Here is an 18655-nt window from a genome sequence, read left to right on the forward strand (position 1 = left end):
CAATGTTCTTGGGCAGAAAATTCCGAATGTTTTTACTCTCCTCAGAGTAAACTCCTTTTAGTCGCTTTTATCCCAGAATCAATTTCATTACTTTGAGATTGAACCTTGGTTCTAGCTACCAAAACATTTTAAATATTTTTTTTTTATTTAGACTTGCAGCACTGTAGCAAACCCTTCTGGCCCACGAGCTGTGCCCCACAAATCCACCAATTAACCTACAGTCCTCGTCCGTCTTTGAAAGGTGGGAGGAAACCCACGCAGACATGGGGAGAATATACATAGTCCTTACAGACAGCACCAGATTCGAACTTGGGTCGCTGACGCTGTAACAGCGTTGTGCTCAATGCTACACTAACTGCATTACCCATATTTACTATCATTTTCTGATTTGGCATATTGTGTTAACTTAATGTATGCCTTTGTACAGGTACATAATCCTTTATCCAGACATCTAAAACCCAGAAAGCTCCAAAAACTGACATTTTTTCCTCGTGGTGGTACAGCAGAGGGAGAGGGAGAGAGAAAGAGAGAGAGAGGGAGATGGAGATGGAGTGAGAGAGAGAAATGGCAGCACGACTCAGGCAGGCGGGGGGAGGAGAGACAGCAGCGCGACTTGGGCGTTTGAGGGGGGAGAGAGACGGCAGCGCGACTGGAAGGGGGTGGATACAGCAGCACAATTCGGGTGGCCTTAAATCTGGGGCAGCTGGCATTTGTTCTGAAATCCGGGAAAATCCAAAATTTGGAACACACTGTCCCCCGATGGTTCTGAAAAAAGGATTGTGTACCTGTAGTTAGTGAATTGTACATACCTGTTTGGCTGCAGCAAATAAGAGTATTGGTGCATCTGTAGATATGTACATGACATTAAACTCTCAGTGCTAATCTTCACACTGTGCTCTCAAGCCTCACTGGAATTTTTAACGTTTCAATGAGATCAACTTTCATTAGAATCATATCTACAATTTTCCTCTCACAAGAATCTCCTCAAGTACTGGTCTAATGAAACTGGTCAGAAGTGAGATTTGACCCTGCTAGTGAAAACTAGCTCCTGAGTGATAGATGACTGGAATCTTAAAGTTATCTAGGTCAGACTATTACACCATTCAGGTGGAGAATCTGTATTTAAATTGCACTTTATTTCTCCAGAGGGGTTCAGATAATTTCAGGCTAACCTTAGAAACACAAAGGCAACCAATGTTGAATGACGACCAGACAAGTTAACACCAAAGTTAAAGTATTCAGAGTTTATTTATCTAAATTTCCCAATACACCCCTCTTACACACCAAGCCTTGTGTAGGATCAGCATGGGTTCTGTCTGTTGCCAAGAAGGATTTATAAATATATCATATTCCTTATTTCTTTTGCAACTTCTCTCTTGAAGCCGGATGCAAAAGGCTGCCTCTTGGAGGCAAGGGGACGCAGATGCTGTGCTGCACTAATTTACCAAAGCTTCTTCCCAAACTCTCAGCATCTATCAATCCAAGACAGCAAGCTCAATCAAGTGAACATTTTCCATCCCAATGTCTGATAGCATCTAACAGTTCAAGGATTAATTGATCACAGCTAGATTTTTACTATAACTACAAGATTGTGAATACTATATTTCCACATGCTAAAGAATATAGTTTACCCATGGATTCCAGAAGTTTTTGTCTAGAATTACCGATTGTGTATAATAACTTTGAAATGAAGAAATATACTGGGCATCTTTTGTTAGGTACTAAGTGTTGTAGAACCAATGTGAGTAGAACATTGAACATAGGAACAGAAGTAGGCTATTCAGCCCAATGAGTCTGCCCCATTTTGAGCTGATTAATTTTCTCACTCAGTTAGCCTCACTGCCCAGCCTTCTCCCCATAATCTTTGATCCCCTGGTTAATCAAGAATATATTAATCTCTGCCTTAAATATACCCAATGACTTGGCCTCCACAACAGCTTGTGGCAACAAATTCCACAGTTTTACCTCCCTCTGCCTGAGGAAATTTCACTGCATCTCTGTTTTAAGCGGACGCCCTCTAATCCTGAAGTTGTGCCCACTTGTCCTAGAATCTCTCACCATGGGAAACAACTTTTCTACATCTACTCTCTCCATGCCTTTGAATAAATGGTGGTTAGGTACAGACTTGCCATAGTTTAAACAAGTAGTTTACTTCTGGTCTACATTCTAGGCCGCAGTTTTAATATGAAATCTAAGAGCAACTTCCAGGTCATGAAGTCAGGCATTTCAGTACAAGCAATCAAAAGATAGATCACCTAGATGAAAAAAGAATGCAAAGGAGAGACATAGATGGACTTGTGCATGAATTCAATAGATAGTTAGCAGGAAGGTGAAGCGAGTAATATTTATTGAAAAGGGGCTGGAGTTTTTAAAATGTTGCATAAATTGATAACAAGTGCACAAGGTGTTGGTGAGGCCACGCATGTAGTACTGTGCACAGACCTGGGGCCCTTAGCCAAGAATGGGAGCAGTAGGGACACAAGAGACTGCAGATGATGGAACTGTGAGGAAATAAATCTACACTGTGGGTAAGGTGGCATCCATAGAGAGAAGTAAACAGTGGGCATTTTGGGTCAACACCCTGAAATGATGGGGTATTTGCTATCTTTAATTTTTTTTTAACAATTAAATTTTTAAAATATAGACATGCATCACATGCTGCCCAATTAACCTACAACCAACCCCTGGTGCATTTTGAACAGTGCGAGGACACTGGAGCAGCTGGAGACACCCCATGCAGACACAGGGAGAACGTACAAACTCCTTACAGACAGCACCGGATACAATCCCCGGTCCTGGTCGCTGCCGCTGTTACAGCATTGCGCTAACCATGCTGCCTCCATCTTGTCTGTGATTCCATTTGTAAAGTCCACACACAAGCACAACATGCGCATTTCTCCAATCGCTCCTACTAGAAGGTTACCAGTGGCTGGCTTCTCCCTTCTGATTCTAAACCTTCAAACTGGTTAAAAATTCTCTTTATTTCCACCCCACCCCCAAACCCTGACTCACAAGTCTTTCATAGTCCCCCACTCAAGTCAAAGTGTAATCAGCTTTGAGGTAAGAATGCAGTGAATAGTTCTTGAGTTATACAGCACAGAAACAAGCCACGCTGACCAACGTGCCTTCCTGAGTGACTCCCTTTCGCCTCCATTTGTCCCATATCCCTCAACATCTTTCCTATTCACGTACTTGTCTAAATGTCATTTGAACATTGTAATTGGCCCAGTCCCAACCACTTCCTCTGGCAGCTCGTTCCACTCGCCAACCACCCTATGAATGGAAAAACTTGCCTTTCATCCCCTTTGAAGCTTACCCCTTTCTCTTTAAATCGATGTCCACTCATTTTAGATGCCCTTAACCTGGGAGGATAAAAGACTGTGACCTCATTCATGGTCCTCACAGTTTTATAGACATGCATCCACCTCCTTCCTTCCAGGGAAAACAGTCCCAGCCTATTCCCATCTCTTGAAACTCGATCTCAACGTCATCTTTGTACAAAAATGGTGGAGAAACCCAGCAAATCGTTATAAAGATACATCGCCAACATTTCGAGTCTGAATCTTGCATCAAGGCATAAGCAAAAAGCAGGCAGGTGCCTGGATATAATGGTGGGGAAAGGAGCAAGGGGAGGAGCACAGGGACACAGGCACGAGGCCATAGTTGGATATGGGTGGGAGGCCACAGGAGAAAAAAATATATCTGAAGTGATAGAGGGGCAGGATAGCTGTATGAATGAAGAGAGAAGGCCTGGAGAACTGGGGGAAAACAGACAGAGGGAGGGGGAAAGAGAAGTGGAACAAGGGAGTGGCCTAACAGAAACTGGAGAAGTTAATAGAGAGAGCCCAGACGCAATATTGGGTGTTGCTCCTTCAGAAGAATGCGTAGAACATTCTCTGTTGTGAATACCTTAGAGTTTGCTACAAGAATTTAAACTAGAAATATGACACCTCTTGACAAGTCACTGCAAGTCTCAATGTTTAAGGGCATTGGACCCCAACAAGTTTACTGGCAAAACCTGCCTCGAGCTGCATTTGATTATGGTGACAGTAATTGAGAGGTTGCAACTCCCAATTCACTATCTTTGTCTACAACTCCAGTCCTACGTGAATGATCTGAGCTGGAAAGGTATATGTAGTCATAGAACAAAAACACAACGCTGGAGAAACTTCACAAGTCACACGGCATACTCTATAAACAAAGATAAAGATATACAGCTGACATTTAGGGCTTGAGCCTTGCATCAAAGTGTAAGCAAAATGTAGCCAAACAAAATGATGGGGAGAGGGGTAAGGGGAGGAGCACAGTCCGACAGGCAAGAGATAGTTGGTGGATAAGGGAGAGAGGGCACAAGAGAAATCGGGGAGCGGGCATAGCTCTGAATGGATGGGGAAAGGGGTGGAGAGCTGGAGGAAAGGAGACAGAGGGATAGGGTAGAGAGGGGGAAATGGGGAGTGGTCAGTCTTGTCATAGAGGAGCATGATTGTGTAAAGGTACATATACACTGACTGATTTGTTAGCCTCTTTCTGAGGAACTTAACATTCAGGTTCAAGGTTCCTTTCATTGTCATGTAATAATACAAAACCTGTAATAAACTTGATAATTTCAAAGCAATCATTCACTTTACATGAAGAACAAAGGATATAAATGCATCAGCTGCATTGGATGAAGTGACCTGCAGGAACAGATGAATCAGGGAGAATATAAATAATTATTTTCTGCCACTAACATTTTAACCTTTGGGTATTTGAACCAGAAATATGTGGAAATTCCAACCAATCCTTCCTCAAATTTAAAAAAAAATCTTTTCTCTTTCAGTTGATATTCGTGAAGTTAAGGAGATCCGTGCAGGAAGGAATTCCCGGGATTTTGAACGCTACCAAGATGATGCAGCCAGGCCTGATTTATCACGGACCGATTTGTCACACTGTTTTGTTATTCTCTATGGGATGGAATTCCGGCTGAAAACTCTCAGTGTCGCAGGTAATCTTTTGATTCCATGAGTTATATACCACCTTGCAATTAATTCTACGTTGGATGCTTAAAACCAGTTAATCTCAGTGTCAGCTTCACACTTGCATCCTCAACTATTCTGATTGGATTTCAAATAATCTCCAGGCTATTTCGAGCCAGATTAAGCCCCCCAGATAAGATGATTAGAAAAAGACCCGTTTCCATTCAGGGGGGTTCTTTCTGTGGAGCTGCCCTTTGATGGTCAAAGAAAGGAGAGAACGTGAAGGAGGAGGATATTCGTGAATTAGATCACTGCTTGGAAACTCACCAGCCCAATGATTATGAGATAGAAAATAAATGACACTTCAGAAAGACGATGCAAAATCTGAACACTGCCAATAACTGGCTCCAGATTTTCTTTAATACAATAATGAAGACCATTCATGTTGTATTAGAGGAAAATGCCTTGAGCATCAACAGGGAAAATTACTCGATTGAAGATATAAACAACATTGTTGTGTTTGGTATTCTTATCTATTATTTCCTTTTTCTATCCACTCCCTTTTTAATTCTTCCTCTTCCACTTCTGTCTCCCAGAGTTTGTGCTCTCTCCCTTTTCTCTAATTTTTTTCCTCTCTCCCTATTTCCTCTCCCTCGGTCATAGCCCCCAGCCTCCTTCCTCACGTGGAGAATCCTCGCCACTTCCCTCTGATGCTTGCCCACCTCATTCGTGAGTTCGAGAGGCAGCAATGCAGCAGTGAGTCCATCAGACCTGCTCCACCACTCTTGATGGATCGAGCATCTTATCAGGACACTCTGCGTGATGACATTACAGTTTGGAGGCACGAAGGATTGCAGGGACTGGAATCTGGAGGAAAACACTCTCCCAATGCAGGGTCTCAACCCAAAAGGCAGACCTCCACCGATGTTGCTTGATCTACTGAGTTCCTCCAGCAGTGGGATTTTTGCACTAGATATGACTGATTCACCAGTATTGCTTTGTGCACAGTTAGTGCTGATTAGATACCAACACGAAAGTTAATTTTTGGGGATGGCTTTGTCCCACTTGTCATGTTTTTCTCTTGTTCTCCACTTTCACAGCTACTTCGGAAGAGGAAATGAATATGTGGATAACTGGTCTGAACTGGCTTTTGATGGACACTGTGAAATCGTCAACGCCGCTTCAGATAGAAAGGTAGCAAAAGAAGCCCCTTAGGATGACAACAAGGCAGCTGAGTGTGTATCGGAGCGTGTGTGCATGTGTACTCTGAACAAGTGTTGGTTTCCTCATACGAAACAGTGTTCCTGATCAATCGGGAGACTTTGATGCAACTGAATCTTCACAGGAAGTAGGATTGGTTGTACGTGGTAACATGGACAGATGGACAGCCTCGCCCCTATTATGTCAACTGCCTCGGCAGACACTCCCTATCTCACTACGTTCCTCCACCAGTTTGTTGTTGTCAGATTCTGATTACAGTCGCCGTTTCCATTATAATTGTTGGCAAAGACTAGAAACACAAAAATAAAGACAGGAAATCTGACTTCAGAAGGGAACTGCAATAATTCATACCTCCTAGTTTGATTATTCTGAGTATAATCCCAGTCTGTCTGTGCCTGACCTTGGCAGGTCTACTGTTGCTCTATGTTATTAAAAGAGTTAAGAAATGTTTAACTTTCTCAGCTTTGCCTTTGTCCAACCTCATCTTTTTTGGAATTGACTTTATTTTCTCTTTTTGACTTGCTCCCTTCACATCTCTTTCTCCCCATCTCATCCTCGAGTTCTCGGTCTCATTCTCTTCTGCATCTGTTCACTCGCTTTCTCACTATTTTCCCCTTCTTTATTTATTAATTTCCCTCTCTCCCTCTTTTAAGTTATTTCTCCCCAAAATAGCTTGCCATCTCATTGTTAAATGCTTTAACATTTTCTCTTTTTCACAGACTGGAGGACCCCAAGGGCTGGGAGCTATGTTCTCTCCCAAATTTTTGATGTAGGGATAACCAGCGTTTCTAAAATTAAGTTCAGTTCCCTTTGCATGATTGTTCACGGTCCCATTCCTGCAATCCCTGTGCAGATTCACAAAGTTTTATTTGTGCAAATTGTAACTTGTCCATGTGGTGTAACAAGTTTTTCTAAAGTTCAAAAATTACTCAGCAACCCTACACAGAATACTGGCTTGGAAGAAGGACTTTATTCCCTGGAGCACAGATGAATGAGGGAATATCTGATAGGTTTACTCAATTATTATGGGTGTAGATAGAATAAAATGGAAGTAGGCTTTCTCCACTGAGATCAGGTGAGATACAAACCAGAGAACATGATTTAAGGGTGAAAGGGGAAAAGTTTGAAGGGAACAGGGAGAACTTCTTCACGCTGAGAATGGTGGGAGTATGGTATGAGCTGCCGACGTTTTGGGCCTGAGCCTTTCTTCAAAGTATAAGAATGAGCCAAAATCTGAAAGTCTCAGAATTCAGATAATACTGGTTGGGGGAGGAATCCAGACCATCCAAAGGTGTTAATTGGATACGATGAGGGACTAGGTAGGAATTTATGTCCTTTGTGTGAAAGGAGACAGGGAAAAGGGGTGAGACAGAGTTGGAGGAAGGTGACAGATGAAGAAGTGGGGTTAACAAAAGCCAATGAAGTTGTTATTAATGCCATCTGGTTGAGGTGAGGTGCATGAAACCATGGACAGATATCAGCAAGGGAATGGCATGGGGAATTGAAATTGGTGGCCATTGGGAGATCCATGGTATTGCGGCAGACAGAGCCAAGGTGCTCAGCGAAGTGATCTCCCAGTCTGCGACCAGTCCCTCCGATGTAAAGCAGACAACAAGTGGAGCATCTCCTGTGGTCACAGGGGTAGGTCCCAAGGGGATGATTGGTGGGGAGGGAGGAGTGGACAAGGGAGTCCTGGCAGAAGTTGGAGAGAGGAGGGGAGGGGAATATGTGTCTAGTGGTAGGATCACATAGTAAGTGGCAGAAATGGTGGAGGAGGTGTGTTGGATGCGGAGGCTGATGGGGTAGTAGGTGAGGACAATAGGAATCCTGTCCTTGTTGAGGGCAGAGGAATCTAGGGCAGATGTGTAGGTAATGGAGGATATGCAGGTGAGCACTGAGTTGATGGTAGTAGAGGGAAAGCCACCTTGTTTGAAGAAGGAGGACATCGCTGATGATCTAGCATGGAAGTCCTCATCCTTAGTGCAGATGCGACAGAGATCAAGGAATCAAGAGAATGGAATGAAATCCCTACAGGGGTCAGGGTGGGAAGAGGTGTTGTTGAGGGAGTTTGTGGGTTGGTAAAAAAATCTCTCTGAGATGGAGACAGAGATAGCGAGGAAAGGGGGAGTGTTGCTAGAGATGGACCGTGAATTTGAGGTCAGGGGCAGAAATTGGCTGCAAAGTGGATGAAGTGTTGCGCTCATGAAGGGTATACAGAGCAAAGTAGTCATCAATGTAGCGGAGGAAGAGTTGATGAGCCTTACCTGTGTAGGCTTGTAGCATGGATCGCTCCACAAAAAGCCAGGCATAGCTGGGGCCATGCAGTACCTATGGCTACCCTTTGACCTGGAGAAAGTGGGATGAGTCAAAGGAGAAATTATTGAGGGTGAGGACATTCTGCTGACCTGAGGAGGGTAGTGGTGGAGGGGGACTGTTTGGTTCTATTGTCCAGAAAGAAACAAAGGTCTTTGAGTCCTTCAGTATGGGGGATGGAAGTGTATTGGGATTGGATGACCTTGGAACACATGAGGTGATGGAGTTTAAGGAACTGGAAGTCTTTGAAGTGATGGAGGGTGTGAGAAGTGTCCTGGATGTAGATAGGGAGGGACCGGACCGGGGCGGGGCCAAAACAGAGTTGAGGTAAGCAGGGACCAATTCGATGGGGCAAGAACACATGGACACGATGGGTATGCCAGGACAATTAGGTTGGTCTGAATTCCTCCCCCAGCAAGCATTGTCTGAATTCTGGCACGTTCTGAAACTTCCTGTTTCTGGTTCGTTTTTCTTATTCCTTGAAGAAGGGCTCAGGCCTGAAACATCAGCAATAAATCTTTGCTTTTTTGAACACTGAAAAGACCAGCTGAGTTCCTCCAGCATTTCTGTGTTTTTACTACAATCACACCGTCTACAGACTTTCGTGTTTCACTCGAAGTGTTAAGGTTGACAACCTACAGAAATTTTCCAGCATTTTCTTGTTCTTTTACTCTGTGAGAGGGAGAGAGACACACACAGAAAGATAACATAAACAAATGTAAAAGCTAAGAAATGAAAGCTGCTGGAGAAAGAACAAATAAAGGAATGTATTACCTGGTAAATGCAGAACAGTAGAAAATGGCCTAGAAATTCAGGCTGTGCTAATGGAGAGAGAAAAGCCCATATCTGTTATAACTTATGGGTGGCCTAAGCAGAACTGGACAGAGAGGATCTGCCAGTTAACTGAAGTAGTAGAGTTTGCTGTTGACTGGAAGGATTGCTGCTCGACACAGAAACTATTTGGCTGCATTCTGTTTGTTTTTATTGCAGGTGGCTCAGAAAACAGTTCTACAACATGGATCGCAATCGAGAAGATCGGTAATGACTACTGGGGTATTTTTGGGATGGGGTATTTGCAAGAGTTGGGATTGTGTGATTCTGGGTGAGGGGGTTCCTTCCATTTTTTAAATTCCCCTCTTTCTCCGACAACCCCTCTGATTCACCATTCAGTGGGAAGAGCAGTTCCTCCTCATCTTAGTTCTAAACAAACTGCCTTGTGGCTTTGTCCTCTTTAGTTGTTGTCTCACCTACCAATGGAAACAACTTTCTAGCCTCCATCTTGTCTGTCTCTTTCATAATTTGACATATGAAACTTTGTTGACTGCAAAGTTAGAGAACATTATACAGTACAGCACAGGAATGGACCCTTCAGCCCAAATGTCTTGCTGAATATGATGTCCAAGTCAAGCCAAAAATAGTTATCCTTCCATCCCTTTCATATTCATGTTCATGTGTCTATCTGAAAGCCTCTTCAATGTTACTATTGCATCTGCTTCCACCAGTCTTTGTGTAAAATACTTGCACTACACATCCTCCATAAGATCCACCCCTCTCACTGTAAACATATTTAGCGTGTGAATGCTTTTGCCCTGAGGAAAAGGCTCTGACTGTCCTCCCTATCAATGCATCTCATGATTTTATACACTTCTATCATCTTCCTACACTCCAAAGGAATCAACCTAAGTTTGCCCAGTCTCTCCCCATAATTTTTTTAGGATTCTTTTCTTTGGCTTGGCTTCGCGGACGAAGATTTTTGGAGGGGGTAAAAAATCCACGTCAGCTGCAGGCTCGTTTGTGGCTGACAAGTCCGATGCGGGACAGGCAAACACGATTGCAGCGGTTGCAGGGTAAAATTGGTTGGTTGGGGTTGGGTGTTGGGTTTTTCCTCCTTTGCCTTTTGTCAGTGAGGTGGGCTCTGCGGTCTTCTTCAAAGGAGGTTGCTGCCCGCCAAACTGTGAGGCGCCAAGATGCACGGTTTGAGGCGTTATCAGCCCACTGGCGGTGGTCAATGTGGCAGGCACCAAGAGATTTCTTTAGGCAGTCCTTGTACCTTTTCTTTGGTGCACCTCTGTCACGGTGGCCAGTGGAGAGCTCGCCATATAACACGATCTTGGGAAGGCGATGGTCCTCCATTCTGGAGACGTGACCCATCCAGCGCAGCTGGATCTTCAGCAGCGTGGACTCGATGCTGTCGACCTCTGCCATCTCGAGTACTTCGACGTTAGGGATGTAAGCGCTCCAATGGATGTTGAGGATGGAGCGGAGACAACGCTGGTGGAAGCGTTCTAGGAGCCGTAGGTGGTGCCGGTAGAGGACCCATGATTCGGAGCCGAACAGGAGTGTGGGTATGACAACGGCTCTGTATACGCTTATCTTTGTGAGGTTTTTCAGTTGGTTGTTTTTCCAGACTCTTTTGTGTAGTCTTCCAAAGGCGCTATTTGCCTTGGCGAGTCTGTTGTCTATCTCATTGTCGATCCTTGCATCTGATGAAATGGTGCAGCCGAGATAGGTAAACTGGTTCACCGTTTTGAGTTTTGTGTGCCCGATGGAGATGTGGGGGGGCTGGTAGTCATGGTGGGGAGCTGGCTGATGGAGGACCTCAGTTTTCTTCAGGCTGACTTCCAGGCCAAACATTTTGGCAGTTTCCGCAAAGCAGGACGTCAAGCGCTGAAGAGCTGGCTCTGAATGGGCAACTAAAGCGGCATCGTCTATGAGGTCTTGAAAGGTGTTATATAAATTAAAGTGGAGTCAAACATGAAAGTTCTCAGATGCAGTGACTGAAGTAAAAACACAATAGAGAACCTCGGCAGGTCAAGCAGTATATTTTATATAGCAAAGCTCAACCCCAAAATATCGGTGATGTATCTTTATCTTTGCTGCATTAAGTACGTTGTTTGACCTGCTGAGTTTCTCCAGCATTGTGTTTTTATATAAATTCAAGTCTTTGTTATTGAAAGGAGTTCCAAGAAATTTCCCAGCTTGTTTATGGTTGGAGTCTTCCAAGTGTTTTTGTGTTGTAAGTGCCCAACCTCTCCTTGTTAATTGAAGTAAGATATCTTTACTCTTGTTTTTTCAGCCAAGATGATCCCTCATTTATCTCATTATATTCCACCTTGCCCATTCCTGTCTCTCTGAATCCTCTCGGCAACCTCATTACCCCTACCACCAAGGATTCACAGGCTGAGAACTGGCTGAATTCTTCCTGGGTGTTCAGTCTGGGTGTTCTATCATCTACAGTGTACAGGTTGGGTGTGGACTGGGACCAGGAGTACAGTCTGGATGTTTCCCTCAACTACAGTGTACAGGTTGGATGAGGACGGGGTCCAGGTGCAGAGTGGGTGTTCCCTCATCTATAGTGTACAGGCTAGGAGTGAACTGGGTCCAGGCGTGCAGTCTGTGTGGTCCCTCATGTTCAGTGTACAGATTGGATGTGGCAGGGTCCTGGTGTACTGTCTGGGTGGTCCCTCATCTCCAGTGTACAGGTTGGTGTGGACTGGCTGGGGTCTGCAGACTGTGAACAGTTGTTAGCAGCATCTGAGTTCTTGGGTCCTGGTCTCACAGACAGGGTCTTCCCCTCTATCCTGTGCAGGTGACCTGGCCTGTGATAATTCCACAGTAATGCCCCATGTTGCATGGTCCAAACCACAGAGCAGTAAGATCTCTCAGGTTAATTAGAGGCTTTTCTTTCCCTAGGGTCACTGTGAAAGATCTGAAGAACATGCTGTCTCAAGTCAACTATCGAGTGCCCAACATGAAATTCCTGCGGGAAAAGATTACGGTACTTTAATTCTTCTCAACTTTGATTTATTCGACAAGGCAAAAGGTTTCTCTTGTACCTTGTTTCAAACTTTCACTGCAATGTGCTGCTGATCACTGGGGCATCCAAATAGTTGCTTATCTAAAGCATTTGCTGCCTGAAACACATTTGGTCTCAACAAAAGCAAAAACAGAATCTACTCTCATTTTCAAATGCTGTTTTGTCTTTGCCCATTTATGTTCTGCATTGCAGCCATTGAGCCACTTTGCTTATCTGCATTTCTTCCCTCAAGAGTTCCACTGTTCCTTGTTACCTCGCTCTGTCCTATCCTATGTTTGACCCAGTGCTCCTGTCAATAAACGTTGCTGGGTCGTGTTATTAACCAGAGCATGCCCTATTGGGATCAGTTGGATTCTTGTCCCATCCATTGTCTCCAATTCAAAGCTTCCAGTTTCACCAGACAATTCCGCACCAATTAGTACCTCTGCGAGATACTGTATCGTCCAGTCTCTCCGTGGTGCAATGTGTTATTTATGCTGCCCTGGCATCTACAGTCAGTAGGATTCTTATAACCATCTAATGTACCATCGCATGGTCTGATGTGATGCCTAATATCACCATTGCCGATGTGATCCTGTGCTAATAAAAGCATAACTTGCCAGGAACGTTCAGCAGATTAGGCATCCATGGAAAGAGAAAAAGGATGAATGTTTCAGATCGAACTTCATACTTTCACCTCCAAGGTCATGCCTTTGATTTCCCCTTCTCGATCCTGTGCAATTCAACACCTCCCATACAATTCTGAATCAGCAATTCCCTTCAGTATGACTGTATTGAAACACCAGCTGATTGCTTGTTGTATCAGCTGATGAGTTCCTGGACCACCCATTCCCCACCTGGGTCAGGAATTTGTTGTGTGATACAGGAGCTCACCATCTGATCACTAAATTGGTTTATATTTGGTGCTGGAAGGATGGTCCCTGGCCTAAATCCGTTCACCTTATTGCTTCTCTTTCTGCTCAGGACATGGAGCTGCGGACCGGAGATGTCACTTACTGCCAGTTTGCTCAGCTTTATCGTAGTTTGATGTACGTTGCGCAGAAAAATGTAAGTGATGGATAAGGTGAATGGTTTCAAAGAAAAGCACAAACGATAATATTGTGACCTTCGTATCCACAGTGGATTCCAAGCAGGGTTGAAGTGCAACCTTAGGAACTACAATAAACTTTTCTTGAAGTTTAATTGTGAAGAATGGCAAATGAGCACACAAGAAGATGGAATATTAGAACCTTTAGAACATTACAGCATAGTACAGATCCTCTGGCCCACAATATTATGCTGACCTATATAAACCTACTCAACAAAAATCTAACCATCCCAATCCGAAAGCCTATAACCTATATTTCTTTCATTCACATGCTTACCTAAGAATCCTTTAAATGTCACTATTGCACCAGCCTCCATCACCTCCCCCAGCAATGCATTCCAGGCACCCACTATGTGTATATTAAAAAAAAAGTATCTTTAACATCTCCCTTAAACTTTCCACCACTCACTTTAAACCAATGTATTTTGGTATTTACTATTTTCCCTCTGCAAAGATACTGGTTTCCCAGCCTATCTATACCTCTCATTATCTTAAATACCTCTATTAAGTCACCTCTCATCCTTTGTTGCTCCAAAGAGAAAAACCCTATCTCTGTCAACCTTGTTTCACTAGACATGTTCTCCAATCCAGGCAACATACTCTGCACCCTCTCGAAAGCTTCCACATTGTTCCTGTAACAAGGCAACCTGAACTGAACGCGATACTCCAGGTGTCCAACCAGAGATTTATAGAGCTGCAACATTACCTCGTGGCTCTTGAACTCAAACCCCCCCCCGACTAATGAAGGCCAGCTCACCATACACCTTCTTAACTATCCAATCAACTTGCACAGAAATCTTGAGAGATCTATGGACATGGAGCCCAAGATCTCTCTGCTCTTCCACACTGTTAAGAATAGTGTCATTAACCATATATTCCACCTTCCAGTTCAATCTCTTCACACTTCATACTTATCTGGATTGAACTCAATCTGCCACATCTCCAAAAAACTCTGCATCGTGTTGTAACCTATAACAACATTTACACTATCTAGCCTTCATGTCATCTGCAAATTTACTGATCCACCTCTCCACTTCTTCGTTCATGTCATTTGTAAAAAAATCACAAAGAGCAGGGATCCCAGAACAGATCCCTGTGGAACTCCACTAGTTACTGAACTCCAGGCAGAATACATTCCATCTACTACCGTCCTCTGCCTTCTGCAGACAAGTCATTTATAAATCCGAGAAGCCAAGGATTTTGTACCTTCTGAATGCCTTACTAAAATCCATATACACCTCATCCCTATCTTCAACAATTTCTTTTGTTACCTCCACAAAAGACTCCATTAGGCTCATGAAGCATGACCTGCCCCTTACAAAGCCATGCTGACTTTCCCAGAGAAGACTATGCTTCTCAAAATGCTCGTAAATCCTTTCCCTAAGAATCCTCTCCAATAGTTTGACTCCCACTGATGCAAGACTCAATGGTTATAATCCCAAGAATCTCCCTCTTACCTTTCTTAAATAAGGGGATTACATTTTATCCTTCTCCAATCCTACGGTGCCCATTCCTGTGGTCAGGGAGGACGCAAAGAACATTGCCAATGCCCCAGTAATCCCTTCTCTCGCATCCTACAATAACCTGGGGTATATCTCATCCAGTCCTGGGGACCTATCTGAATATTTTTAAGAAGATCCATCCCTTCCTCTTTCCTAACCATGACATGCTCCACCACATCAGTCTGTTCTACACTGACCTCACTTTCACCTAGGTCCCTCTCCTAGTGAATACTGAAGCAAAGTATTCATTTAAATCTTCCTTACCTCCTCTGTAAACAGGCACATTTCCTCCTTTATCCCAAATCAACCTGACCCTCACTCTCATCTCCCTTCTGTTCACGTGTGTGGATCACCTTTGGGTTTTCCTCATTCCTACTTTTCAAAGCCTTCTTGTGCCCCCTTCTTGCTCACCTAAATCTTTTAAGTTCCTTCCTTGCCGCTAGATAATTCTCACGAGACCTTCATTAGCCTTGTGGAGGCTTCCTTCTTTGTCCTCTCTAGCTGTCCCATGGCTTATTTACCCTCCCATCTTTTCCCTATTTCAATGGGACAACCCTGCGCAAGTGTTCCCGAAACATCATCCTCATTTCTGTTCTGCATTTCCCAGAGAACGCCTATTCCTAATTTACTCTCCAAAATTCCTGCCTAATCCCATCGAAATTAGCCCTTCTCCATTCAAACACTTTTCCACTTTGTCTACTCCCTTAATTTTTTTGATAGCTATGCTGAAGTTCAGGGAGTTGTGGTCATTGTCTCCAAAATGTTCCCCCACCGAGAGGTCTGCCACCTGACTAGGGTTCATTACCCAGGAGACTAGATTCTCCTCTAGTCTGCTTATCCATTTACTGTGTCGAGAATCCTTTTTGGACACACCTGACAAATTCTGCCCCATCTGAACTTTCTGCACTAAGGTTCAATGTTGGGGAAATTGAAGTGTCCCATAACAACAACCCTGTTATTTTTGCACTTTTCCAGAATCTGCCCATTTCTCTGCTCCTCAGTGGCCATTTTGGGGGTCACATATAATACTCCCAAGGGAGTGATTGCTTCCTTCCTGTGTCTGACTCCCACCCACGCTGACTCAGTAGACGATCCCTCCACAACGTCCTCCCATTCTGCAATGTAATATGCTATGGTATTGTGTATGAAATTAAGCAAGACCTTGGACAAAGCACAGCGATTAATAATCATACACATTCATTTAAGGCAGAAGAACCAGGGGCGAATCATGGGAAATTATGGGGGGGGGGGTGGGTACAACACTACAGCACAGAACAGGGGCTTTGGCCCTCAATGTGTCTTCCATCCATGTGTCTAAGAGTCTCTTAAATGCCCCTAATGTTTCAGTTTTCACCACCATCCCTGGCAATGCATTCCAGGCACCCACAACTCTATGTAAAATAAATACTATCCCTGACTTCTCCCCTAAACTTTCCTCTCTTCACTTTGTACAGATGTCCTCTGGGATTTGCTACTCTCACCTTGGGTACATACCTTATCTCTGCCCCTCACAACCTTATAGACCTCCATTAAGTCACCTCTCATCCTTCTTTGCTATAAATAGAAAAGTCCCAGCTCTGCTAACCTTGCCTCATAAGACATTTTCCAATCCAGGCAACATCCTGGTAAATCACCTCTGCACCATTAGCTTTCATAACTTTCCAATAATGAGGCATCCAGAACTGACCACAATATTCTAAGTTTGTTCTCACCAGAGATTTGTAGAGTTGCATCATGACCTCTTGATTCTTGAACCTAGTGCCTGGAAAGTTTGTGGAGGTGCTTGGGTTAACACTTGATGTGCTGACACTTGCAAGACTGAGATTAATCTCAATTGCTCTATTTATCTGGGCAAAGGGCCTCTGAGTTGTAACGGTTGTCATTCAGAGACCTGCCTTGTCAAATTGGTGAAGACGAGGAAAGGATGTTATTTTCAGGGTTGGGCGCTCAGCGGATCTCCTAGTGGGGTTTCTGCTGGGCCTGACTAAGCTGGCTATTCACGGTCGAGGTGGTTGGCAGTCGAGGGTACAGAGTGAGCTGACTGCCTTGTCTCTCTTGGCATTACATCTGGGCCCATATGGTATTAGAGCAGGGGCACGTGGCGCCTGAGTGGACGGTGACTGAGTCCTGGGAACTGTGCGCGCCCCCCATGAGATTGAATAGATCTTAGAGAGTAATAACGGGATTTTAATTTGAAAATATAAATGGTGTATAACAGGGAGACCGTAGTAATTTACTCTTTCTCGCAAATTTCCACCATTGTTAATAGTCGTTTTAGATGTAGTTCTGCGTACGTTTTATGTTTGTCATGTTGTGGCTGTGGTTTTGAATAAACCTTTGTTTAAAAAAAAATGTTATTTCCACCCTACCAGCCAATTTTCATTTCCCTCAACTTGTAGCATTAAGTAGATAATCCTGGCATTTCTTGCATTTCTAATCTTGCTGGATGCAGTTTGGAAATACTTTGCATTCTTATGCTTAGCATTCAATACACTTGGAAAGGATTTTCCAAAAACATTAACATCCTGTTGCGAGAAAGAGAAATTTACTAAATTACCCTGTTGTACACCATTTATATTTTGCAAGTTCTCCTGAAGCGTAGGTAGAGAGAGTACGACTTTGATTAAGATTTCAGCGCCTTTCCTAGGCCTCATTGAGGAAGTAAATTAGGTCAAGATCAGATCAGGTGATTTCCTTGTGTTCGAATAGTCCATTCACATTCTCCATTCATAGCTCGTAGCCAGCCATGACGGAGGTAAAGTGAGTATGGTAGCATGTGTCGGGCCTTAGAATTGATTTACTTACATTAAAGCTAGATTAAAACATGAAGAAGAAAATAGGATGTGGTGAGATGGTGTGGATTGAGAGGTTATTGTGAAGCTTTAAAGTTGTTGAGGTCACTTGGGCCAACTGGTCTACTTGGTTTGCTTGTTTTTGGGTTCACTGCTTTGAAGTGGTGGGAGATGACTGGGTTGGTTGTCTGCTCATTGGACAGTTTGTTTGCTTTTCTGATGTTGAGATTGAGCTTCTAATGAACTTTCTCAGAGGGTTTGATGTGAGTTTCTGACAGAGCGTCAGCAATGAGGAGTGTTCAGTGTACAGGCCAGCTGTTATATTACTGAATGCAGAGGCAAGGAAAGTGTTTGTTTTGTACAGTAAAGCACCCCCCCCCCCACCCCCCCAGTATCTGGCACCTACAGGGTTTGGTAGATGCGGATATACAACTTTTCCAGGTGCTTGAGACTCACTCTTACAATGCCTAACTAATACACAAGGATTAAGAATGAACAGAGAAGTGCAAAATGTGAAGTAATGTGAAAAAAAAAACAGTATTGTAGTTCTTTAATTATGTAAAGTTCACTTTAATCAGGTAATTCTTGTAATTTACAAAATTTTAATTTTAATTTGATCTCCGGTCACTGGCGCTGTAACAGTGTTGCACTAACTGCTACGCTGACCGTACCGCCGTCATAGTTAACCCACTCACCCCCCGCCACCAAGTTTACAGATAAAGCCTTAATACTAATAAGGATAAATACTTAATAGGCAGAGACTTTTGGAGGGTCATCCCAATGACGAGCAACATCGGCTGCCTCTTCATCTGTGGTGCCGCCATTTTATTCAAACACAGCTTTATTGAAACCTCGTTCAAACAACTGCTGCGGGCGGGGCACGACCGGGGAGGTTTGGTGGGTGGGGGGGGGGGGGGGGGGTAGCTCCACTGGCTGAACGTTTGCTCCCATCTTCACCAAGGTGCTGT

At 43.8% G+C, this 18655-nt stretch overlaps 1 protein-coding gene across 1 annotated transcript in view; it reads left to right on the forward strand.

Annotated features, from left to right (window-relative positions):
* Positions 1-18655, forward strand: part of plcg1 (phospholipase C, gamma 1) — a 126329-nt gene that overhangs the window by 41348 nt on the left and 66326 nt on the right. The window contains exons 2-6 of the mRNA XM_069884214.1: positions 4820-4984; positions 6056-6149; positions 9480-9527; positions 12183-12267; positions 13270-13353. Coding sequence (XP_069740315.1) covers positions 4820-4984; positions 6056-6149; positions 9480-9527; positions 12183-12267; positions 13270-13353 — 476 coding nt within the window. The remainder of the gene's footprint in view (positions 1-4819; positions 4985-6055; positions 6150-9479; positions 9528-12182; positions 12268-13269; positions 13354-18655) is intronic.

The sequence above is a fragment of the Narcine bancroftii genome, chromosome 6, assembly GCF_036971445.1.
Source record: "Narcine bancroftii isolate sNarBan1 chromosome 6, sNarBan1.hap1, whole genome shotgun sequence".
Taxonomy (NCBI): Eukaryota; Metazoa; Chordata; class Chondrichthyes; order Torpediniformes; family Narcinidae; genus Narcine; species Narcine bancroftii.